The sequence below is a fragment of the Leucopleurus acutus genome (assembly GCF_964270905.1).
Source record: "Leucopleurus acutus genome assembly, chromosome: 7".
Lineage (NCBI taxonomy): Eukaryota > Metazoa > Chordata > Mammalia > Artiodactyla > Delphinidae > Leucopleurus > Leucopleurus acutus.
In genome coordinates this window covers 49,815,963-49,841,306 of record NC_139150.1, presented here as the reverse complement: position 1 = coordinate 49,841,306, position 25,344 = coordinate 49,815,963, and the positions used below count along the sequence as shown (strand labels likewise).

Genomic DNA, 25,344 nt, shown 5'->3' with positions numbered 1-25,344 from the left:
CTGTTCTCCAGCCTCAAGGGAGTGCATACAAAACTTCCCTGGTGTTAAAAACAACAAAAAAACCAAACTAGAGAGAGACAGAGAAGGAGGTCTCTGTGGATTCTTTTCCTTCTGTGTCAAACCGAGTGCTGGGTATGAGAGGGGAATGTCTCAGTGGGCACACAGATGTAGCACGAGAAACACAACCACAAGTGAGGAGAGTCCTCCATGCATGCTGCCCGGGGGCGGGGGCGTGGCTTCAGATGTAGACGGGCTGTTCCTGGGCCGTCAGCAGTCTGTACATGGCAGCCGGCATCGTCTTCATGTGAATCTGAGGGCAGAAACGCACTTTAGCGGGGGGACCAAGGCTCTGAGAGCTGTGTGGGCACTGCCCCAGGGCTAGCGGGAGAGGCGGCACCTCTTGCCGTGGGACGCCTTTGAAGGTACACCCCTCATCCCCCCACCATTCCTAACAGGGGCCTGACCCAAGTGGCCTCCAGGAAGTACGGAATCCATGGGCTTCTAAAAAGTTAGGGTTGACGGAGAGTGGACAATGAAAACCAGGTAAGGTGGTTTATTTCCCAAAAGCTCTTGCTCTCACCAGGCCTGGTTTTTTTTTTTTTTTTTCAAAAGGACAAAACCCTTAAAACAGTAGGACTGCTGTGGGGTTTTGCTGCTCCTGCCTCCCTCCCTCCCCCCGGCCGGAAATCAGCCCCAGAACAGCTGTTCTGACCCCTGCCCAGCCATACCAGGGAACTGTCTCTGGGGAGCTGTTGATTAGATTTGAATCTGACTTAAAATCTTCCAGGCACATTTGGCAGGATTAGCTGGGAAAAATGGAGAGAACTTGGGCAGCTATGGAGAGAAGATGCCCAGATCGGAGAACTAAAAAGAGGAGGTGGGCAAGAGGTGATGCCAGAGGAGAAGGCTGAGGGTGACGTGACGGGATTTTGAGGAGCAGCTCTAAGATAACCACTCGTTACCAGGTTTAAATTCTGGTCCGAGACAGACTGTTCGGTGTGGAGGTGTGCTGAGGACAGGGAAGGACACTCAGGAGGGCTTCGTGGAGGGGGCGAGCGCACCAGGGGGACCCCCAGCCCCCGACTCTCCCTTACCTCCCCAACAGCATTGGAGAGGATGTGCACGATCTTCTCGTGTGGGGTGGCGACCACGCTCTGCCCGTTGATTTCAATGATGCGATGTCCCACGCGGACACCTCCTCTCTCCGCTATTCCCCCTCGCATGAGGCTGCAGATCTATCAGAGTCAAAGGCCAAGTTACCCACCCTGGCCGGCATCGCCTGCTAGGGAACTGGGTGGGGTTGGGAGGCTATCTTTTCTAGAATCCTCCATCCCCAGCACTGTCATCTCTGAGGAGCTGCCATGGTCAGGCTGTGGACATTTACATCTCTTTGTTTCTTTTTATAAGAGCTAGGACTCTGGATGCCCGGATGGCCCCCTCGTTCTCGCACTCTGCACAGGGGACGCAGCACGTCACTGGATTTCGCGGCACAGTGAATTCTGAGTACTTTTCATCCCAGCTCGGTCTTGGTAAAAAGAGCTGTTTGGGCCTGTCACAGAGCTGCCAATGTTTTCAAACTGTCAGCCTGTGTAACACAGTTTAGTATTATCTGGGACTCAAACACTGAACTGTGTAATGCTAGCAGCCCACTTTTTAGGGTCACAGTTACCTGAGGTAAAATGGGGCTAGAACCTGCTAGAACCCCACTTCGTGTTCCAAAGTGTGGCCAGCTAGAAGGCAGAAGCTCCCTTTGGCTGTCCCAACTCAGTGGTTCTTGTTCAAACTCCCTCTGGCAGAAATGATAACATGGCTGGTTTTCGTCTCAGTGCAGCCAGGCACTGCGGTGGGCAGAGGCTGCAGGCTGGGGGAGGGCTCTGGGCTCAGTGCTGCAGGCTATAGCCACCCCTACCTCACACACAAAGCAATCGGAATTTCCCAAAAGAACATGGTTTGAATTTACAGAGCTGACTTTTTCACTCCTGACTGTACCTTTCTTTAAAAGCCTATGCAGGGGACTACCCTGGTGGGGCAGTGGTTAAGAATCCACCTGCCAATGCAGGGGACACAGGTTCGATCCCTGGTTGGGGAAGATCCCACATGCCGCAGAGCAACTAAGCCCGTGCGCCACAACTGCTGAGCCTGCACTCTAGAGCCCGCGAGCCACAACCACTGAAGGCCGCACGCCTGGAACCCGTGCTCCGCAACGAGAAGCCACCACAATGAGAAGCCCACGCACCGCAGCGAAGAGTAGCCCCCGCTCGCCGCAGCTAGAGAAAGCCCGTGCGCGGCAACGAAGACCCAACGCAGCCAAAAATAAATAAATAAAATAAATTTATAAAAAAAAAAATTAAGGGAGGAAAAAGAATAGGGTTTTTCTATCTGCAAAGATGAATGCAAAGAGAAGGAGGGCACATCCAAAATCTATAATACCAAGAAGGTTACAGATTTGTCACCAAAGCCCAGAACTACTATGAGTCCAGAACAAGGCAAACCAGGACCAAAAAAAACCAGTAGTCTTGACTATGGAGTTTGTGTTTGGGATGAAGAAAAAGTTCTGGAAATAGCACTGATGGACACAACCACTTTTGGAATGTACTTAAAGGCACTGAACTGTATGCTTAAAAATGGTTTAAATGGCAAACTTAATGTTGTGTATGTTTTATCACAATAAAGGGGAAAAAAAAAGGAAGTATTTGAAGGCAGACATCCAGGCGATGAAAATACTCTTTATCTCCCAAGTGCCAAATTCAGGTTAAAAAGGCAAGGCAGAGATCATTCAGGCAACAGGGCTGCGTTCTCAGCCTGGGCTGCACTGGTATCACCAAGGGTTTGGAAGCCCAGCCCCCAGGGCTCTTCGCCCACCGCCCTGGGAAGCTGCTGGCTGGTGGGGGGGGGGGGGGTTGGGAAGGTGCGTACCTCAAACTATCTCAAGCTGGCAGCTGGGAGGGTCACCCTGCGCATCACAGAGTCGCTGGGCTCTGGGGCACATGGATCTGGGAGGGTACCTCTCTTCCCCCACAGAAGGCACAGAATTCTCTGCCCATGGAGGAAGTGAGTCTGCCTTCAACCATTCGTCCCTTCCGTGCTGGATTCTTTCTGGAAAATGACCAGCTTTCAGGAACAGCCCCCAAACCCAAACCCTGGGCCGCGGTTTCGTGTGTCAGACGTTTGGAAAAGGTGTGGGGTTGCACTTACGATTCCGTTCTGGACACTGAACCCCAGCTGATAGCGAAGGTCTGGTCTCCTGATCAACACGGTGGTCACTGGGGGACACCTCACGATATTCAGCTTGACCCGGGCCTGATTCTTCAAGCCCTGAAATGTGAATAAAGCACAGGGGATTCGATGACCACTGATGCCAACAAGAGAGAAATGCAGACGGCACCAAAGGCAAAAGATGCTGCACGGGGCCTCGGTTTCTTCGTTGACTCCACAGTGCCCCGCGTCCAGCCTGATAGCGCCTGCGTCGGACAGTCCAAGCTAGATTCTGTCAACCTAGGGGAGAAAACCATTAGGTTTACGTGGAGCCCTTTTAGCCCACGCAGAGACCAGTTTCTGTGGGCAATGTCTTCATTTGGGGAAACGGGCTGCATTCAAGGCATCTGAAAAAGGCGATCGTCTGTGCAGCTAAGAGGAAAACTGCCACATGTGCATTTTGGCTTGAAAGATGAAGGATGCAGTCTCTCTCCTGGTCAGGTGGGAGACAAGCACGAAAGGAACTTTTTCTCTGAAACGCATACTCATAGCAATTCCTCCTTTTCTAACAAAGGACAACTAATTCACACAACAGCCCAATTCATCAGGGCTTGCTGTCTCTCGCCCCTGGTGGTCCTGCTTCCCCATTCTCTCTGCCTGTTAGGGATTCTACAGTTTATCGACATTCCCACAAGCATCTGGGGGGGAAGCAGGGCACAGAGGCAGGACTGCAGTCAGTGAAGGCCTCCTTGGGAGAATGAATAGGGTGGTAGGACCAGCGCTGGTGGAGAGGGAAGTAGGAGGAAATAGGGCTTAATGGTCATCTCCGACTTCATGCTCCCTGGTAACTCGTCCCTCCCTCTAAATTGGAATGGAGTGTAGAGGCAAAATTGGTTTTTAAAGATAAAGAGGGACTCCATCTGGTTTCTGAGCCTATGTAGAGCGCTTCCTTCACCCCACTCTGATCTAAGCGGAGCTCAGGCCTGTCTTCCTGCCCCTTGAACACACGCTCAGCAGGGACCAGAGCCCGGGTCTGCACAGGAGAACCCCTAGAAAATCATCACAAAGCTACGCTTTCCCTCATTCAGGCGGTGGGAAGCTTCTCCTGCTGGTCCCGCCACCGACTTGTGAGCCTCACCCAAGAGGAAGGTGCCAGACAAAAGTAATTCAGTCCCGAAATGAACTCTCCCCACCCCCCGACATCTCCCCAGCCTGCGTGCTCTGCCTCAGGCAACTCCCACTTGCCAGATGGTCCAGACCAAATGGCCAACAGCAGGTGCTTTCCAGCCCGCTTCCATCATGGCACACAGGGAAAGGGCCAGGGTAGACAGACCACACCGCTTGTGGCTGGAGGCCCTGCTTTGAGAGCTGAGGCGGGGAGAACTCAGCACTCCCATCTGATGCCTGTCCCACTGCACTCCCAGCTCGCGAGGCCAGCTGATTGGGAAACAGCGCCAGGCCTGCCAAGGTCCACTCCTCCAAAGGGCCAGAGCTGAGGGGAGAAGCTCTTCCTAAAAGACGGTACTGTGGGGTGAGTGGACAGCCTCTCCACCAGCAGAGGAGGGACAGGCAAAGGTAGGCTCTATTCCACCAAGTCCGTCGTATCCCCTGGAGGTGCCCCCCTCACCCCCCTGCCCCATCAATTCACAGACCGGTCCAGTGTGTGCCCTCTATCGGCGAAGTGGAAAGAGAGGCCTGGGAGGACAATGACAAATCCATTTCAGCCCGAAGGGTGATCGCCTCTTAGTCTATAAATAGAAGTCTGTAAATTCCACAACCGCTGTGGCCAACTGTCACCCTCCGACCAGTCTGCAAACACTCCCTCTGCGGGAGGTCAGGTCTTCTGCTTCACATTTTACGGATGAGGACGCAGACGTGGACATTAAACCTGCCTCGTCTGAGGCTCAGTGGGGTCCGGACGGGGATAAGGGAGCCTCTGCCTTCCTCACAAGCACCTTGGCAAGCAGAGAGGTGAAAGTGGTGTTAGATGACTTTGGTGCCAACAGAATTTGTGGCAAGAGTGTAACTTGCCCCTCTGAGTGGCAGGAGGGACCCACACACCTTTTGCTTCTAAGTAACGAGGATACACTCTAGACTGAGGGATGGATAGGGGCTTTTTTGGCCCCTATGCTCGGCCAACAGGTCCTCAAAGTGGGGACACCCCACACCAGCAGCACCAGGACACTTTTGTTAGAAATGCAGGGTGGGGGCAGGGGTAAATTAGGAGGCTGGGATTAACATATACACACTACTATATACATAACATAGATAACCAACAAGGACCTACTGTATAGCACAGGGTACTATACCCAATATTTTGTAATAGCCTATAAGGGAAAAGAATCTGAAAACGAATGTATATATATATACACACACACACACACACACACACACACATATGGATAAATGAATCACTGTGCTGTACACCTAAAACTAACACAATATTGCAAATCAACTATACTTCAATTAAAAAAAAAAAGCAAGAGTCTGGGGTCCACCCAGACCTACAGAATCAGAAACTCCAGGGGTAGGACTCAACAATCTGTGTGTTAATGAGTCTTCCCGATGACTTGATACACACTTCCTGGCGATACACTCCATTTTTGAGAACTGGTACAGACCACTGCCGCAGAACAATGAACTCACATGCACTCAGGGATGATCAGAGTCAAAGATGTCAGTTTACTACTCATACCTGTGGCCAGTGTGCTCCATGAGAGCATGGGCTAGCCACGCCAGGGGGAGGGTGACAGAGAGCCAGTTGGCCTGGTGCTCAGTCAGCCACCCCCATGTGTGTGAGCACCCCTAAGGTCACTGTCCATTAAACCCATCCTGATGACGAAACTAGCCAAACCACCTGTCACTGCACGCTGACTCTTGCCAGGCACCGACCTGGAGTCACAGGAGCTGTCTCCTTTAATCTCCTTGACAAACTGGCAGCTCTAATTATGCCCATTTTGTAGAGCAGGAAACTGCGGCTTCACCACTCACCCAAGTTCACCCACAGCAAGATTCTGTCCCAGGTCTATTTGTATTCAAACCCAGAGCATTTTCGCCTACACCGTGATTCCCCATATAGATAATGGGAGGGTGTGTGTTATTCATGAGTAAAGCCTACTGGACAGAGGAGCCAGGGAGAGTGACAGAAGGATGAAGCTGTGCCCCCAGCCTTTTCGCCCAGCCTTGCATGGGGCCGTGTTTTTAGTTTACTCACCTACCTGGCGAGACTTCAGGGCTCTGGCTCCCTGGCTGCCCCACTTCCTTTGGGTGATTCCAGCTTGTCCTCTCAACGTGTGAGTTTTGAGGAGGTCAGTTTAATTCCCCACCCCCAGCTGTTTCCTCAGTCTCCTGAGTTGCTGTTTTCTGCAGGACTGGAGCCTCCCAGCGGCTGTGATTTGGCTTGTGGTGACGTGTGTGCACTCGCAGGCAGCTGTTACCAGCATCCCTCCGTGGTTTCTGAAACAGCTCTAGGAAACTTCTCCGGTTCAAGACATGTTTTCAAATGAGAGCAACAGAATGTGCCCAGGGCGATTCTCCTGGGGTGAAGGAAGTCTGCGGAGGTCCGGGCCTCCAGCACAGCAGCAGGTCCCGTCACCCATGCCCACGGGGATGTGCTGGAATTCTTCCCCTAACAGTGGGACCAGCGGGGCTGGGTGAAGAGGCCTCTGCTTGGTCAGGAGACCTGGGCTGCAGCTGTGTTTCCTCCACCACAGCCCGGAGGGTCTTAGACCCTCTATTCCACCTTCTACCTCAGTCTACCACATCTTCAAAACAAATGCTGAAAGCTACTAAGAGCTCTTCCACTTCTAATTGCTACGATCTCAGCCCTTGTTATGCATTTTTTATTCTTTCCTAAGCATGTCTGCTGACAACACCACATCTCAACCATCATGCTCAGAAACAGCTATTTCTAACATTACAAATCGGCTTCTCTTTTGGGGGTGTTGCTCAGATACCATTCGTGCATATATTTCTTTTTCCCTTGAGAGCCCCCTCTTTATCACTCAATCAGTAGATACGTATGGATCACCTGCAATGTGCCAACACATGTGTTAGGCGCTGGGAGTTGGTGGAGCCAGGCCTCCGGGAGCTCAGGGGAGGGCTGCGGGCACAGGCAGGGCAGCCAGAGTCCATTCCCCTTTCTCTCCCCACATCACAAACCACAAGACCAGGAGTGTGTGGGAAACAAGAGCAAAGGATGATGAAAATAAGGAGCATGTTGTCAGAAACACAACCCTCCAGATAGAGCTACCCGCTTTAAATGTTTGCACCTATGAAACACTGGGGTTGTTCCGGTGTGTCTGTGAGGTACAGGAAAACCTTGGAGAGCTCCTGAAAAGCAAGAGAATGACTCTGTTTTCTCTGTTACCTAAAAAGTCCACATCGCTCCGGTGGGTTCTTTTGTGTACATTGATTTAAGATGCTGATTTGTCCCTCAGTGAAAGAATTTCTAGACTGGGGATATCTGCTGCAAGACGAAGCCCAGAGAGATGGCAAATCTGAAACAACCAGACCACGCACTTGTTCTGCTGTTCCCCATCAATGCTTCAAGTTGGGTCCCATTAACTCGGATTTCTCAGCTGCCACTTTATTGGAGGTGCCGATTAAATAAATGGTCATTTCGTCCCCATGACAACAGTGGAATGGTGTAGCAAATTAAGAAATATGGTGGGAGGAAAGAGTAGGGAAGAGGGAACGGGAGAGGAGAGAAGCCAGAATGGTCTCTACAGCAACGGGAAAGCAGACCCGTGATGATCCTGTGGAAGGTAAGGAAGCGGTGCTCTAGTTTCAAAAAGAAAACAAATCTGGAGGGCAGGACCGTAGAGGCGATGGCACGAACAGGCGGTCTGCTAACATGCTTTGCCTACCAATAATTATGCTTTAGGAACTATGACAGGAAATATAAGAGCTAGGGAAGAAAGAAAATAATTCAATACCTGTAATCTATTCTAGAAACATACTCTATTCCCTATAACCAGGGGAGAGAAAAGGTCAACATGCATTAAAGTGGCAAGATGCAGAACACTCGAAGCCCATTATTGGCGATGTCATCACCGGGGAGTTTGTTGAAAATGCAGAAGCCCACCCCAGACCTGCCGAATCAGAACCTGCAGTTTACTAAGATCCCTGGGTGATTCAATCAAAGTTTGCTAAGCACTGATTTTCCAGGATGAGAGCTGCTCGCTAAATTCATCGCAAGGAGCACCGACATAACACTGAAACAAGCGATACTGATGGGAAGCCTTGAAGAAGCCCAGAATGCCCCCCTGCGGGGGCCTAGGGGTGAGGGTAGGGCAGTGTGAGTACCTGCTCAGGGGCAGGCAAAAAAGATACGTTTTTACAGAACTTAAAAACAAGGAGACAACCCATTAAACGCCTTCTTCGGTACTGGCAATTCTAGCTGGCATCAGTAGGAAGATTCTCGGGGTGGGGGGAGAAGGGGACAGGGCCAATCACCCTTTTCTATTCGACAAGGCAGCGCATCCTGCAGTGCTGAGAAAGGGCAGCTGTGTCCCAGCTGGGGCCTGCCTGCTAAGTACTTCTCTGCCGAGGGTGGCCACAGAGGTGCTGGCTTTCTTCCTCTCCATCTTCATCAGTTACATCTCTTTCATCACCACATGGCCTTTTAATTTCCCGATTCCAGAGAGACTCCATTTATAGACATCAAAGGTCAGCTACTCGTGCAAACAAACCTTTTCCCCTTAGGAAACTGCTCAGACAGTGCGCCGATTGCGCCCTGCGCTAGTCTGTTTCCACCTTGATGTGTGATGCACTGGGCAGAAGACCAGGCCCCGTGTGGTACCAGGGGAAGGCAGGCCATGGGTCTCACAGCCTCCCTCACCTCGTCTGCCTTCTTTGTGCAGAGGCAGGGAGGGTGGATGGGGATCTGGACTCCGTCAGCTGGGGTGTCCTGGGCATGCTGTCTGCACCTTCTGAGTAGCTGATGACTCATCTGTGAACCAGGCATTTGCCATCACCCTCCCTCACAGGCTGTTTTTTTATGAAGAGGAAGGGAGGTGACCAGTGCCAAGGGCTGGGCACTGCCGGGCAGGTGTGTAAATGGGCTCAGGCATGCAGCCTTGCCAGTCCTTAGGAAGGTCTGCTTATTCCCACCCAGGCCCCAGCCCCACCTGCGCTCAAGTTATCCTCTCTTCTGGCTCCTCCTCCCCAAGCCTTTCCAGACGTAGATCAACTACCCCCCCCCCTCCCTCCCTCACTGACCTCCCTTTCTCCAGATTTCTCTCCCACACCTGAACTATCTCCCGCAGGCAGGCTTTCTCAATCTATTGACATTTGGGCTGGATAATCCTTAGTTGTGGGGACTGTCCTGTGCATTGTAGGATATCTGGCAGCATCCCTGACCTCCACCCACTGGATGCCAGTAGCATCTCCTTCTCCCTAGTCGTGACAACCCAAACTGTCTTCAGACATTGCCAAATGACGCCCGGGGGGTCAAGGGGTCAAGCTCCCCCAGGTTGAGAACCACAGCGCCAGGGTCTGACCACGGACACCGCTGGAACGATATCAGGGTGGCCGAGTGACCTGGCTGCACTACTGACACACTGTGTGACCTCGAATGATTATATCGTCTTTCTGTGCCTGTTTCCTAACTTGCACAATAGCACCTACCCTACAGAAGGCTGCTGTAGGGTTCTGCGAGTGAACACACACATTCTCAGAATGGTCCGGGTGCACAGCACTCAGTCACTGTTATTATCAGTCCTTTCATTCCCTCCTCCCCATCGAGGCCAAGCTCCTTAGGGTGCGGATTGTGTCTGAGGCATCTCTGGCTCCCATGGCCCCTCGACAGTTCTCACACATGCATCGGTGTTTAATAAGTAACTTGCTCCCTGGTGTGAGAGGGCATCTGTGAACCTTGCCATGTGTGAGTGAGAAGCCAAACGTGGGTGGGTCCTTTCTCCCTACCCCTGGCCCTCCCTGGCTTCTGCACATTATCACACCATCAGATCAGCCTTCTCAGGCTGGCTCAGACCTGCCTCTCCCAACACAAAGCCAGTCCACCATCCATCAATTCCAGAAGAAACTCCCAAAGGCCACTTTCCTTTCTGCTATCCACCTGAGTCTAACTCCTCCTTCAAGGCCCACCTTAAAAATCAGGTAGGGCTTCCCTGGTGGCACAGTGGTTGGGAGTCCGCCTGCCGATGCAGGGGACACGGGTTTGTGCCCCGGTCTGGGAAGATCCCACATGCCGCGGAGCGGCTGGGCCCGTGAGCCATGGCTGCTGAGCCTGCGCGTCTGGAGCCTGTGCTCCGCAACGGGAGAGGCCACAACAGTGAGAGGCCCGCGTACCTCAAAAAAAAAAAAAAATCAGGTAAGATTTTCCGCTCCCCCACTCCAAATGCTCTTAGCATTTCACTTCTATGTTGCCATTAGGGCCCACTGAACCCTTTCAATTATAAATTATCCTCCATGTGCATATTGTCATTCTGGCTTTTTAAATTTTTATTTTTTTCATTCTGGCTTCTTCACAGTTCAGCTCAGGCTAACAGAAGCCCAATTAAACATGTTTGAATGAATATACATGTTCAAACTAGGACCTTTAATCTTATCTTTAATGTATGTTAAGCAAGAGGTAGAATTTATTTATAACAAAAAGAAATGAGCCCAAAAAGGACTATTTTCTTTCTGGGTGTGATTATCTCATGAGGATTTAGATTTGTTTCATTAAAAATAAACAGGCAGGGCTTCACTGGTGGCACAGTGGTTGGGAGTCTGCCTGCCAATGCAGGGGACAGGGGTTCGAGCCCTGGTCTGGGAGGATCCCACATGCCACGGAGCAACTGGGTCCGAGCGCCACAGTACTGAGCCTGAACTCTAGAGCCCACAAGCCACAACTATTGAAGCCCGTGCACCTGGAGCCCGTGCTCTGCAGCGACAGAGGCCACTGCAATGAGAGGCCCTCACACCTCAACGAGGAGTGGCCCCTGCTCACCGCAACTAGACAAAGCCCCCACGCAGCAGCGAAGACCCAACCCAGCCAAAAATATATAAACTTAAAAAAAATAAACATGCGAAACAAAATGAAAAGACAACCTACAGAATGGGAGAAAATATTTGCAAACAATATGACTGACAAGGGCTTAATTTCCAAAATATACAAATAGCTCACACAGCTCAAAAACAAAAAAACTCAATCGAAAAACAGGCAGAAGACCTAAACAGACATTTCTCTAAAGAAGAAATACAGATGGCCAATAGGCACATGAAGAGATATTCAACATCGCTAATTATTAGAGAAATGCAATCAAAACTACAATGAGGTACCACCTCATACCAGTCAGGTTGGCCATGATTAAAAATTCTACAAACAACAAATGCTGGAGAGGGTGTGGAGAAAAGGGAACACTCCTACACTGTTGGTCAGATAGCCACTGTGGAAGACAGTATGGAGGTTCCTCAGAAAACTAAAAATATATAGAATTACCGTATGATCCAGCAATCCTACGCCTGGGCATATATCCCAACAAAACTATAATTCAAAAAGATACATGCACCCCTATGTTCATAGCAGCACTATTCACTATAGCCAAGACATTGAAACAACCTAAGTGTCCACTGACAGATGAATGGATAACGAAGATGTGGTACATATACACAATGGAATACTACTCAGCCATAAAAAAGAACAAAATAATGCCATTTGCAGCAACATGGATGCAACTAGAGATTATCGTACTAAGTGAAGTAAGTCAGAAAGAGAAAGACAAATACAAAGGATATCACTTATATGTGGAATCTAGAATGTGACACAAATGAACCTATCTATGAAACATTAACAGAATCACAGACATAGAGAACAGACTGGTGGTTGCCAAGAGGGAGGGGGTTGGGGGATAGATGGAGTGGGAGGTTGGGGTTAGCAGAGGTAAGCTTTTATATATGGGATGAATGAACAACAAGATCCTACTGTATAGTACAGAGAACTATATTCAATATCCTATGATAAACTATAATGGAAAAGGACGTATTAAAAAAAGAATATGTATATGTATAACTGAATCTCTTTGCTGTATAGCAGAAATTAACACAACATTATAAATCAACCATACTTCAATAAAAAATACTGATAAAAAAAGCAGGAAAAAGAAAGAAAAAAAGATGAATTCCTATATAACATAAAAAACAAACAAAAAACACAACGAGGTAGACATGTCTGGCCTATACACTCACCTTGACCTCCCCTCCATCCCAGGGCCCTTGGCCAAGGATGTTCTTTTGTGATTTTCTTCTGCTTAGAATAACTATTCTATAAATTCACACTTATTCTCTCTCTCTCTTTCTCACACACACACACATACAGAGCTATATTCTAGTTAACAGTCTTTCAGGAAACCCCAAGGAGCCAAAAAAGTCATAGGATCCTAGTCTGCCTGTACCACACTGCTTGGTACAGAGCGGGCAGGGTCTACAGATACTGTAGTGAAGGAAAAATATACTTGTTCCTACTTCCCATGCAATCAGCGAGTTCCAATGCACTCAAGAGACTACACATGGATACTTCATTTCTAAGAAAATCTAATTTCTTGCCCTCAAATACTCATATTAAATTTTCCTTTAAGTAGCTCTTCTCAGCCTCACACAACAGTATCAATTCAGGCTGAACAAGAAGTAATTATGTTCCGGTTTTAGAAGGAGTATACAGACTGTACCAGTTTCCTTCCTTCTACGTGGCATGTGTGGATCATGTTACGCAGGCTCTGGGGAGGATACACTCACCTGGATCACAGTAAAGGAAAGTGTCCTGGGATCTGAAGCATTTCCATGATTTGTAACAGGGATGGCAAGTCATCTCAAGAACACCCAGCTGACTATAAGTGATTGTCTTGATTACTGAGCTGAGGAAAATTCTGTTGAGGCTGAGTGGGGGCTTAATGGGACAGAATGCTGTGATTGATTAGTGATGTCTGCGAGGGCATGGTGTTAGTGAGTGATGCTATGTGAGCCAGATATACCATCCCTGAAAAAACAATTTCAGGGAGGAATTGGTAAATAGCAACTTGATGGTAAACAACCCAAGTGCAAGTCCATGCCTTTTGTATTTGTGTCCTTCTCAGTGCCTGACACTTAGAATACGCTCAAATGTTGATGACTTCATATCACTTCAGGTCTACAAGAGAGGTTGATTTTTCCCATCTCCAGTTACCTTAATAATGCTCTGGCAGGTCGACAGAGGCAGGCCCACCAGGCTGGTGCCATTTATGGACATGATCTGGTCCCCAATATTCAGCTTCCCCGATTTCTCCGCTGGGCCTCCGTGCATCATGTTGGCTATGATCACGGTTGGCAAGATGGATCCCCAGCCAGACTCCACAATCACCACACCTAGGATTTCCCCTTTCTGCTTCTCTATGAAGACCTGAAAGGAAGAAAACATGTAGAAAGCCTGAATCAGCAACCATCCAGGGTAGCAACAGAAATCAAAGCATTTTCCCTATTCCTGTCTTGACTAAACATGACAGACATTTCCCTGATGACTCCAACCCAAATGCGTCCTGTCCTCTCTATATTCCATGGCATATATTACCTTGTTTGGAGATAAGATCTTTTCACAGGCAGTCAAGCTAAAATAAAATAATTAGGGTGGGTCCTAGTTCAATATGATTGGTATCTTTACAAAAGGGGGAAATTTGGACACAGAGACATGCACAGAGTGAAGACACAGGGAGAAGATGACCATCTACAAGCAAATGAGCAGCCTGGAATGGACCTTCCCCCTCAGAAGGAACCAACCCTGCGGACACCTTGATCCCGGGCTTCCAGCCTCTAGAACTGTGACACAATACATTTCTGTTGTTGAAGCCCCCCGTCTGGGGAACTTTGTTACGGCAGCCCAAGCACGCTAACACACCTCCGTCTGACCTTGGTGTCAGTGATTGATTAGTCAGCCTACAAAGGCCTGCCAGCTCTTTTGGCTCTAGGTGGGACAAGGTCCGTCCTGCGATGTGTGAGCTGGAGCTTCCCTTTGGACCAGAATGATGCTCATCTCCAGCAAGGCCACATTCCTCCCTGGCATCCCCACCACCCTGCCGCCCACACTCACTTTTTCCTGAGTGCACCCTTCCCCCAAATCCCATGTACAAAAATTCCCATCTCAGGCTCCGCTTCCAGGGCGCCTAGGACACTTAACATTCATTAGTGGATAGAAAGATCACTTTCTCACACCTAGTGGATAAAGTGCAGGCCCCTCACCACAGCTGGACTCTCAAGCCCTCCAGTTCTGACCCAAAGCCTGTACTGGCCTCTTCACATCCTCTCCTATGCACAACCCCTGCTGCAGCCTGGCTGCCTCATTTGTGGCTCCCCAGACAATTCCTGAGCTTTCGGACCCTCATGCTTCTGTTACTTTGGCTCAGCCCTCTGCACTCCTCTACACTATCCAAATACTCAGACCTCAGACCAGATCAGATGGCCCTGTTTTCCTCCAGACACTCCTGCAGAGCTCGGTCCCTGGGGGAGCACGGCACTTATCATCTGAGACCTGAGAGCCGAGATCGGCTCCAGTCCGCCAAGTACAGCTGTCTCTGACGAGTGCCTGTACCAGCACCATCATCTAAAATCTTCTGTGCCCTTTCCTAGACTGTGGGCTTGGTAAAGGGCAGGGTCCAGGTCCCGTCTGCCTCTGGAACCCACCCCAAAGTCAGCTCTGGATTGCAGGAAGCAGACGACGCCCTGTCTCACCGGCCACGGCCCTCGGCTGCAGTCTTTATCGGGCCTCATGTGAGGTGAGACAGAGATGGGCCTGAGCTCACTCTTCAGCCCAGCCACTCTGCCTTCACTTCTATCGCGGGTGGGCCCGGCTGGCCCAGCTCAGAGAACAGCTTCTGGAAAGTACCTACATCTTTGCAGTTTTCCGACTTGGAGAAGTGGATCAGGTCGTCGTTGTACATGTCCTGGGTGTTGAGCAGGTCACTGTATTCCTTCTGGCTGAGATCTTCGGGGTTAATCCCGTTGGCCCTGAGGAACTCCTGGTATGCCACGCTGAATGCCTGCCCGATGGACTGTGCAATCAGCTGAGCCTGGAGAGGAGCCGGAAAGGGGAGACGGGGTCAACAGGGCAGCACTGCTGGTGGGCGACCTGGGTCCCTCAGGACTACAGAGCCCTAGGCAGCAGCTAGCCCAGTGGGTCGCCATGGGGCAGCAGTGCCTGCTAGAGGTCATTTTCAAAATTAGTGGGGACACTTTTGTCTATGACAATGGTCCTGATGGAGCTCCTGGCATTTGATGGACAGGAGTCAGAGATGCTGGACCTACTGCCGTGCAAAGGACAGTCCTACATGGGATGAGCTGTTTTACATCCTGCACAACTTTCAAATATCCCACTGGACCTTCATGTACATATAACAACTGTGTCTAAAGGCTGGGACTCAACTATAATTTATATAAAAACACAGGACTTTAGTTGCACACTCTAATACACACTGAACAGTCCCAGAATACAACTATTCCGTAAATTGGGAGAAGACGGTATTTTGTTTTGTCCAACACTTTACCACGAGTAAGCTTCATGACTTTGGAAAATCATCAGCATCAATGCTATTCGTGGGATGTGGGTTGCCAATAAATCACATTCCCATCAGCCTGCACACTGGCCGTAGAGCATGGTGGTTCTGCATGTGTGTGTGAGTGTGTGTCTATCAACCTATTTTATTTTATTTAGCTTGCTTTCCTTTTATTTCTCCTTTGTGTTATATTTATGGCAATACTTTGGTTATTTTGTGAAAATTTTTTCAAAAAGGGAGGTTACATTATCTATGAATTTCATTTCATTCATATTATCTATGGATGGGACATTACAAATTATTATGCATTTTCCAGGTGAGGAGATTGCGGCCAGAGACGTGAAGGAACCCGTTCAAGGAAGGTCACACCGCTCACAGGACAGGAACTCTGCTTCTGTTGTTCTTTCTCCTGCACTGGGCTTTGATAACCTTTCCCTGCATTAATTAACCAACATTACAAACTGGGAGAGACACCAGCAACTGAGCCTGTGCTGTGTTAAATGCTGCAGAAGCACCGTCACATAAATCCTCACAGCAAGTCTAAGATGTAAGTATGACTGGTCCATAAGCCCTCATCCTAAGCTCTGAAGGCAGTGTTTCAGAATTCAGAAATGTTCACATTTTAGAAAGGTAACAGGGTGCATTTATCACACATTGTGTAAAAACCCCATTAGAGCCTGGAGAAGTGCCTAAACACAGTAACGTTCCTGCAACAAATGTGTAAGATTCACGGTAAGCTGGACAAATCCTATAAAGTGTCTCATGGCGGCTCAAAGCAGGTTTATCAACCAACTGAGTACAAAAATCCCTTGTTTCTCAGAGCTCTTAGACTTCGGATCTGTCTTCTTTGCTCCCATTGGGCAGATCAGGAAAACGAGGTTGAGAGCTTACGCTGGGGTGGGGATGGGGGCTGAGAATCCTGGCAGCCTGATTCCGGAGCCCACCTCCTGCCCACCACTGGGACTGCTGCTCTAATAGTAGTGGGTAGAAAGCCCGCAAAACAACAAAAAACTCTAGGGCAATGTTTCAAACACACACAACTCTAATCTGCACTCCTCCTTTCCCTACCTTTGGTAATTTTTGCTGAAAGCAGCTAATTAACTGTGATATCAGAAATTTCTGTGTGGCTGGCAGTGGGGAAAGAAATGCTCAACTTTTCTCACTCTGAGGATCTGGTGACGTCACATGCCACAAGTCACATCAAGGACCACCACGCTGCCTCCTGCTGAGGCATCACCGTGGGCATCAGAGGCTCGTGTGAACAGACGAACTAAAAAAAGTGTGTCTGAGAACACGGCCAGCGGTCCTCCCGACCGTCACGTGTGGATGCACCGGGCAAACACACACAGGCTACTTATATCTCTGCCGTGTCCACCTGAGCCGCACGGCAGCCCGTTCTACGGAAGCTCAGCAGCTGCACAGCCTGAGCTTCTGTAGAATGGGAGACGGGATCCACAAACGGTCCTCCCAGTTCTGCAGCCCATGCTCTCCCCCTTCTGTCCTGGGCTTTGGAAGCAAAGCAGTAAGATTCCCAGGTCCACTCTTGCTTACTCATTCTTCCCCTTCATCATCTCCCCCTACAGACCCAAAGGAGCCCCAAGGGAAAGAAAGCCCTCCTTAGGAGCACCGAGCCAGAGGGAGGTGGCAGAGGGTCGTACCGGGACCCTCACGTCCGGTGAGCAGAGCTAACTCCACCTTTTCACGGGCCTGCAGAACACATGAAACTTAAGATTCTAAATGTAACTCCTTTGGAACTTTCCGAGAACCTTCTAAACTCATTTTCTCCCAGTTTGCAGGTTTGGCCTCAGTTTTAAAGGAAAAGCGGGGAGAATGGCCAGGACGGGTGCTTCAAGCTCTCTGCCTTCTCAGTGACCGTGTCCCTGGGACTGCTTTCTAGAGAACCAGACAAGTAAAAGATGGTACAAAAGTGTAAGCGTCTCCTCCTGTCTGTGGCTACAGCCATGTCAGCTCTGTTTCCCTGGAGAAAAGCAGCTCGCCTCAGACTCCTAACTTCTCAGAGGAAGGCCATTTAAAGCAGCTGCATGAACACTCTTCTGGAGAAAAATGGCCCCTTTTAAGGAGCCAAGGCTACTGTAGGCAATTTTCTTTAAGTATATAAGGGTTCCCTGCTCAATATGAGAAATACAGCTTATTCCACTGTGGCAGGAGGAAAAGTTAGACCAGTCAACGGCACCAACACGGCCCTCTCGGGGAGGCTCTGTAGTTCAAAACCATCGTGGGGGGAATTCCCTGGTGGTTCAGTGGTTAGGACTCTGTGCTTTCACTGCCGAGGGCCCAGGTTCAATCCCTGGTTGGGGAACTAAGATCCCGCAAACCTCATGGCTTGGCCAGAAAAAAAAAAAAAAAAAAAAAAAGCAAGGCCCAGAGCGAGTTTCCAAGGCCTGTCGAGCTTTGGGGGACAAGCTTCAAGCTAACACAGCTTGAAGCCTGGTGTTCTCGCTGGCAGTTCTAGGGACAACTGGGTGAGAAGGCTGAATGGAAGAATGGGCCCCACCTCTGCTGTACGCTGATTTCCTCCGCTGACCTTATCACCTGGAGAGATGGGCGTTAGGGATCACTAGGCTTGTGACTGGAGGAGCAGCTGGTTTTGCTAAGGAGTGGGTGGCTGGTGCTCTTGCCATTTGGTGGGAAGGGTCAGGGATGCTAACTTTCCTGTTAGGAAAGGGCAGTCCTGCACATCCAAGAACTGTCCTCCCCAAATGCCCTAGTGGCCAGGTGAGACCTGTTCGGGTCCCCTGTGGGTCTGGCTGAATTCTTCCCACCCTTCTGTCCTCTCTAGCGGCTTGCCTCCTTGCCTTTCCTCAACCTCTATCAGCAGGCCCCTGTCTCAGGGCCTTTGCACCTGCTCTTTCCTCACTCTCAACTCTACTCAGGTCTCTGCTCAAATGTCACCTCAGAAAGGACTCTGTTCATCACTCTACCTGAAACAGCCCCTGGCCCCTCTATCCCTTGACCTAGTTTTTCCTTATCAAACCTTCCACTACCTAACTTTGTATTAAGTATATTTATCTATCTATCTTCTGTCTCTCTACAAGCTCTACAATGAATATCTTGTCTATTTTACTCAGCCTTATACCCCTAGCACTAGAACAGTGCTTGACCCATAATAAGTGCTCAATAAGTATTTGTCTCACATATGATTAAGGTTCTGAGAACTAGAGGGAACCTGGCCACCCAAGGGCAGCCCAGATCACACGGAAGGGAGGCCGCCCTTACGTCCTCAGATTCAAAGACGTGGCAGATCATCTTGTACTGCCTTTTTCCATCCTGGGATGGGTGGGAGGCTTCCACGTTCTCCTGGGAGTTGGAGCGGGGCATCCGCCTGCGGGCCATCAGCACAACGATGTTCCCGATGTCTGCAATGTAGGAAATGGTCCTCAGAGGGTGGTCCATCATCGTCTCCTGGAAGGCAGCAGGGAGAGGATGGTATGTCCAGTGTGGCATCGAATGACCCATGAGACAGCCTGCCACCCCACAGCCCAGCCAAGTGCGGTTCACACGTGGGAGCTCGCTGCAAACACTCTGTTGGCAGACTTACACGCGCCCACCCAGGCCTGGGAGCAATTCCCTTGGCTTGTGATAACCCAGAGCAGGAAGTGGTCTGTAGTATGTGAAAAGGAATTTCAATCATTTTACAACCAGTAGAATCTCTGGTGGGGAAGTTAAAAAATAAAAAATCTGCATGTGATGACTGGATGATTGTATTGTGTGTGTGTGTGTGTGATTTGAAACAAAATTTCTTAAAAGGCTAGTTTGTTCATGAATCTTCTGATAAAAACTTATGAGAATTATTAGCAAACAATATCCAAGGCTTATTTTTTCCTTTGATCTTGAATAGCCCCAATCCTCCCTACCAAGTCCCTTCCCATCCCCCAGCCCGGCAGCAGGCACTGCATACACAACCTTCTAGCTTGTGTGGAAGCCAGCATCTGCGGAGAGCTGCTCTACAGACAAGCGCACAGTCTCCTAGTGGTCATGCTAAGCTTCACCCCCGAGGAAGGTGGGAGCCAGCTAATACCTGCGTGTCAGCGTTCAATACTTTGATTCTCTGGGTAGAAATGAAGAGATCCACTTCAGTCATTGGCTGAGATTCACCTTCAGGGGCCTGAGAAGGAAAATGCACCGAGAGAAAGCTCAATACGTTACTCTGACCCAGGTGCGTGCAAGCAAGGTTAGCTCATACACAGAGGCATTGAGACACAGTCACCAGAACAGCGATGCAGACTTCAGAACTAGACCGCCAAAGCTGAAGGGACCACACAGAGGATGACACGGGGACGGGAGTGAGCATCTCCAGGTTACAGGGAGAAATGCGGACCCCTCCTTGCTTCTTCCGCCATGGAAGCAGTAACTGTAGTAGATCTGACTCCATGAACAATGATCGTGAATGGCACTGTCTGCAAGGGTTTCAGAGCCCAACAGGTTGAAGGAACAAAGGGCAACTGACTCATACCCCCAGGACCTTGGAGAAGTCAGAGTTTGCTCCTGGGGGGACAATGCTTACAGCAGGTGCAAACAAGGCAGCTGTGGTAAGAGGGTCTTCGTGTTCCCACACACCACACACCACAGAAGCAGTACCTACTCCTGAAGCTACCCCAGTAAGAGTGAGCCCCAATGCCTCAGTGTCCCATGGGTAGCTCATAAGCACCTAGAAGCTTCACAACCAAAAAAGCACATTAGTCTGATTCACTCAGGGCTTGACTCTGCACACGTGTGGTTATTAGCGAGTTTTCTTTTTTGCATCCAGCAATCTGACAGATCCACAAATCAAACATGACTAGAATTGAGCAGACCCAGGTCCCTGCCACGTGAATGCTCCTGAATGGTGGGCACTTGCACACTACTGCAGGATCCCTTCAGCATCCCCAATCTGCTCCCTGTCATTCCTCTGGAGTGAGATGACTAATGAGCAACAGAAAACAGCCACTTTGGGCAACTGAGTTTTGAGAAACGTTGGCTTATGGGGCGGTTCAAAAAGAAAGCTGAACAAAAACTTGCTGGATGCAGAAAACAAAAACACGAAATAAGAAAAAAGGCAAAACGTAAATAAATGGGGAAAAAAAAAAAAACAGGCATAACACCAAGCTGATGAAGTTGTTTGTACTGCACCTTCTTCCTGCTTTTGGCTAATTTCTGGGCCATCTGCTTAGCATGGAACAAACAGAGACAGGAGAACAGTTAGAAAAGAATTTGCAGAGACTCAGTTGAAAAGGGAATCAACAAACTAATACTGACAGTGGTATAAAGCATTTCTGTGGGAGGAGGACTGGCTTAAAAAAATCCCACTCTATAATCGATTTCCTAGATCAGAATTTAGTAGCTGCCAGGGGTAGTAGTAGGAAGGACATGTATTGAGGTGCTTCTTACACTTCACTGCAACTGATGTTTTCAAAGAACCAACTTTTGATTCTGTTGATTTCCTTTACTGTATGCCTGTGTTCTATTTCGCTGATTTCAGCCTGTACCTTTATTCCTTCTTTTTTCTTTGGCTTCAGTTTGCCAATTTTTTTTCTAGCTTAAGATGAAAACTTAACGTATGGATTTGCAAACTTTTTTCTTTCCTGATATATTTATATAAAACTATGAGCCTCCTCTAATCTCTGCTTTAGCAGTATCCCACAAATTTTGATGTTGCAATTTAATTATTTCATTCAAAACACTTTCTAATTTCCACTGTGATTTCTTCTTTGAACATTATTTAGAACTGTGTTCTTCTTAATTTTAATATATTTGAAGATTTCCTAGTTATCTTTTTGTTACTGATTTCTGAATTGTTCTCCCTCTTTATCTCTAGTAATACTTCTTGCCTTAAATTTGTGTAACATGAATAGAGCCTATACCTAACTAGAAATGGATGTAATATTTATTCAAGATAGAATAGTTGATAAAAATAGAAACTCTGAGGCCAGACTGTCTAAAACTGAATGCTGGCTCTGCTACCTACTAGTTGTGTGACTCGGAACAAGCCACTTCATGTCTCTGTGCTGCAGTTTCCTCAACTGTAAAATGAGGGTTAAAAACAGTATCGACTTCATAGGGCTGTTTTGAGGATAAAATGAATACAGTTGACTCTTGAACGATGTGTGCGTTAGGGGTGCCAAAACCACCGCAGGGTCAAAAATCTGCATATAACTTACAGTCAGTTGGCCCTCTGTATATGCAGTTCGGTTCCTCTGTATCTACAGTTCCACATCCTCGGATTCAACCAATCACAGATTCAACCAGTCTTGGAACATACAGTACTGCAGTATTTACTACTGAAAAAAGCCCACATGTAAGGGGACCTGTGCTGTTCAAGGGTCAACTGTATATACAATGCTCTCAGAACAGTTCCTGGTGCATCATAAGCACTCTATTTGTGTTTGCTCTTATATGATTATGATGTTAGATGATTATCATCTGCCTATGTCAGGGTGCAACCTCTTGGCTTTGGTAGGGCTTGGTACATATACACAGATCTTACTCAAACGATGGTGAGTCAATGGCCAAACCATGTAACTGCTGTGGGGATGGGGGTGGGGTACAGGGAGAGCTGCTCCCTCACATCCTTGGTACTCACCTGGTGGGAAAGCTCTTGCTCTCAGCAGCGTGTCACTATTTCATTAGTGACTACATGTGTTGTCTGTACTACCTAAACTCGATGAGTCAGCTATCCAAACACCAAATGGCTAATCTTGGTTCACCAGGAGACTAGGGCAGCCCCACTCCCACAGAGCCCCCCCACAGCTTGTACTGCTGGTCATGAGTTCGAGGTGAACAGCCTACTCTGGAAAAGTCTGAAGGCAGCAACTGCAAGCATCATCCTAACCACTGTGCATGACGGTGGAAATACCCGCACATCTGAGGAGTGGCCCTGTGCTGATGCTGTGCCACAGAGGTTACTGGGTGGAATCTCAGTGTTCTGCCAGGGATGCTCTGATCTGCACCAGTTATAATCCTGAAGATAAACAACTGCTGTGAGATCCTAACATCTGTTTGTCCTCTACTACCTCCCCTGAATGATATGGCAGTAATATATAAATTTCCATGATTTTTGATACCAAAACCTAATAGCTATTGGTCAAAATTCTTCACTCTCAGGAAGAGTGATCTGAAAGGGCCCTTTTCAAAGGAAAGTAAGTCTGCCATCCATGGAATGCCCACATTCTGTTTTTTACTGGAATGCGTGATGAGGAAGAGAATCCAAAGGCAAACTGAGTTTCATGAAAGGCATTCTGAGACAATTTTTATGAAGCTAAAAATATTTTATGCACTTAGAGTGACACCACCTTTAAATCGCTTATGGTATTCAAGTGCCCTGAAACAAATTAAAAATTTAGACATAACATTGGAAATGATGATGGGGTTGGGGTCAGAATGAGAAGCTGGAACAGCAGAGAAAGGTCTAAGAGAGGCTTAAGGCCAGCATGCATCTTGAAGCAGGGAGTGACAACATCCATTTAAATCCTCGTGTTTCATGAGACTGATTATGGCTTACCACCAGCAGGCTGTGGTGCACAGGACATACTGCAGCACCGTCCATCCTATCACTCGATCTGCAATGTGTACTGGGTATCTGCTGTTCTTAAGACCCTTCAAGTTTAGTTATGCCGGGGATCCTCCTGGCTATTCTAGCTTTTCTTTTCCCAGCTGACATTTACTGAGCACTTGGTATATGCCAGTATCCTTCTAAGCATTTCACGTGTACCAATGTAAAAGCTTACAACAACCCTGTGAGGTAGGTGCTACATTATCCTCATCTTTCAGGAGAGGAAACTGAGGCACAGAGAGGCTAATTAACTTGCCCGAGGTCACACAGCTATTAAGTGGCAGAAGAGATATTCAAACCCTGGAAATCTCACTCTATATTCCAAATTGCTACTGTGCCATCTGGACAAGTTTCTCATCTATAAACTTCTAAGGCTGTCTGTAAAATGGGGTTAATGATACCTACCTCACAGGATTCCCCACCCCCTCCATTTGGAGGAGTAAATGAGATCATGTACGTGAAGGGTCTGCTACCAGTGTCAATATCGTCTTTATCAACCACAGACTTCAAGTCAGATGGGAAATCAGATGGCTTAGACAAGGCTACACTGATAGACATTTTCATTCTACAATTAAATCATAATTTTTAACGCTTAAAGAAAATCTCTCTATAAAAGAATGGGAAAATCTGACCTTTTGGGGCAGGCTAGTAAAGACAGAATAATATTTGATAATGCATGCTTCTTACAAAAATGCATGGACCAAAAAATATCAAAACGCCATTTGTGAGCTTCACAAATGGAGAAAGAAAATGGAGACAAACACCACACTCTGCACGGACATGAAGCAGTTTCTACGGCTCAGGCAGAATTTAGCACATCACCCCGTCTTCCCGCTGAGGAGCAGAGAATGAAGTGGGAATGAGGGTGGAACAAAGCACGGAGATGTAGTGAGAGGAAGGGAGGTGAGTGAGCTAGCTGCACTGGCTTCCCATTTGGTTCTCTAGGTAGGGTTAAGGCAGGATTCCCACCCTGGGCTGGGGTGGGGGGCTGTCTCTGCATAGTGCACTTTTTTCTTTTTCTTCGGTACGTGGGCCTCTCACTGTTGTGGCCTCTCCCATTGTGGAGCACAGGCTCCGGACGCGCAGGCTCAGCGGCCATGGCTCACGGGCGCAGCCACTCCGCGGCATGTGGGATCTTCCCAGACCGGGGCACGAACCCGTGTCCCCTGCATCGGCAGGCGGACTCTCAACCACTGTGCCACCAGGGAAGCCCCATAGTGCACTTTTGATACTGACAGCATGTAGGGCAAAGCTCTCTCCAGAATATTTCCCTAAAACATGTTTAAAAGAATCCTTGCAACAAGACTATCAGGTACCACCACAGCGATGATGTATTCTGCGTTCAAGTAATTGTGGGAGCTTCTGGTTAAACAAACTGAATTAAATTTCCTCAGTACAGGACTTCTCAGAGCCTTTACTAGGAAAACACATGTGGCAAATACCCAAAAAGATCCGTTTGGCAGCGTTTCTTGCGCTTATTTGCCAATGGAACCCCATCAGCGAGAAGCACTCGGCTTGCCCAGAACGTGCAGAGCACAGCTGGAGAACAGAGGCTCCTTCAGGCTGGATGACCCACCCGTCTCTCAGGCAGTGGCTCCCAAACTATAGCATACATCACAGTCTCCTGGAGGGCTTATGAAAACAGATTCCTGGTCTCTACCCCCATGAGTTTCTGACTGGGGTGGGGCCTGAGAATCTGCATTTCTAACAAATTCCCAGGTCCCACTTTGAGGACCATTGCTCTAATGCTTTTCTAAATCATATGGGAAGCTTCCTGGAAGGATATTACTACTTCTCAAAAATTAGGAACAAAGGCAGAAAGAATATATTAGGGAGGGTGCAAAGATGAGAAAAAAACTTAAAAAAAATGGCAGATGTCCTGTAATTCTGCTATTGCATTCAGATGCACCTTATTTCTTACATTTTGGTGGATGGAAATGTCTTTTAATTTCAGATTCCTCAGCCTGCCTTGTATTACTGTTACCTAAACACTCTTCTTGGCTCCCTTATTAAAATGCATGTTTCTCAAGGTCAAGGAATTGGTTGATGTTTATCTCCTAAGATGCCTATCACAGGATC

At 48.5% G+C, this 25,344-nt stretch overlaps 1 protein-coding gene across 1 annotated transcript in view; it reads right to left on the bottom strand.

Annotated features, from left to right (window-relative positions):
• Positions 1 to 207: 207 nt before the first annotated feature.
• The window catches only part of APBA1 (amyloid beta precursor protein binding family A member 1), a gene marked incomplete at its 5' end in the record, with an annotated part of 77,932 nt that continues 52,795 nt past the window's right edge, over positions 208 to 25,344 (bottom strand). The window contains 8 exons of the mRNA XM_082843119.1: positions 208 to 310; positions 1,095 to 1,235; positions 3,196 to 3,315; positions 13,361 to 13,573; positions 15,054 to 15,233; positions 18,954 to 19,139; positions 19,756 to 19,842; positions 20,847 to 20,879. Of these exons, the coding sequence (XP_082699245.1) occupies positions 239 to 310; positions 1,095 to 1,235; positions 3,196 to 3,315; positions 13,361 to 13,573; positions 15,054 to 15,233; positions 18,954 to 19,139; positions 19,756 to 19,842; positions 20,847 to 20,879 (1,032 nt within the window). The 3' untranslated portion in view covers positions 208 to 238. The remainder of the gene's footprint in view (positions 311 to 1,094; positions 1,236 to 3,195; positions 3,316 to 13,360; positions 13,574 to 15,053; positions 15,234 to 18,953; positions 19,140 to 19,755; positions 19,843 to 20,846; positions 20,880 to 25,344) is intronic.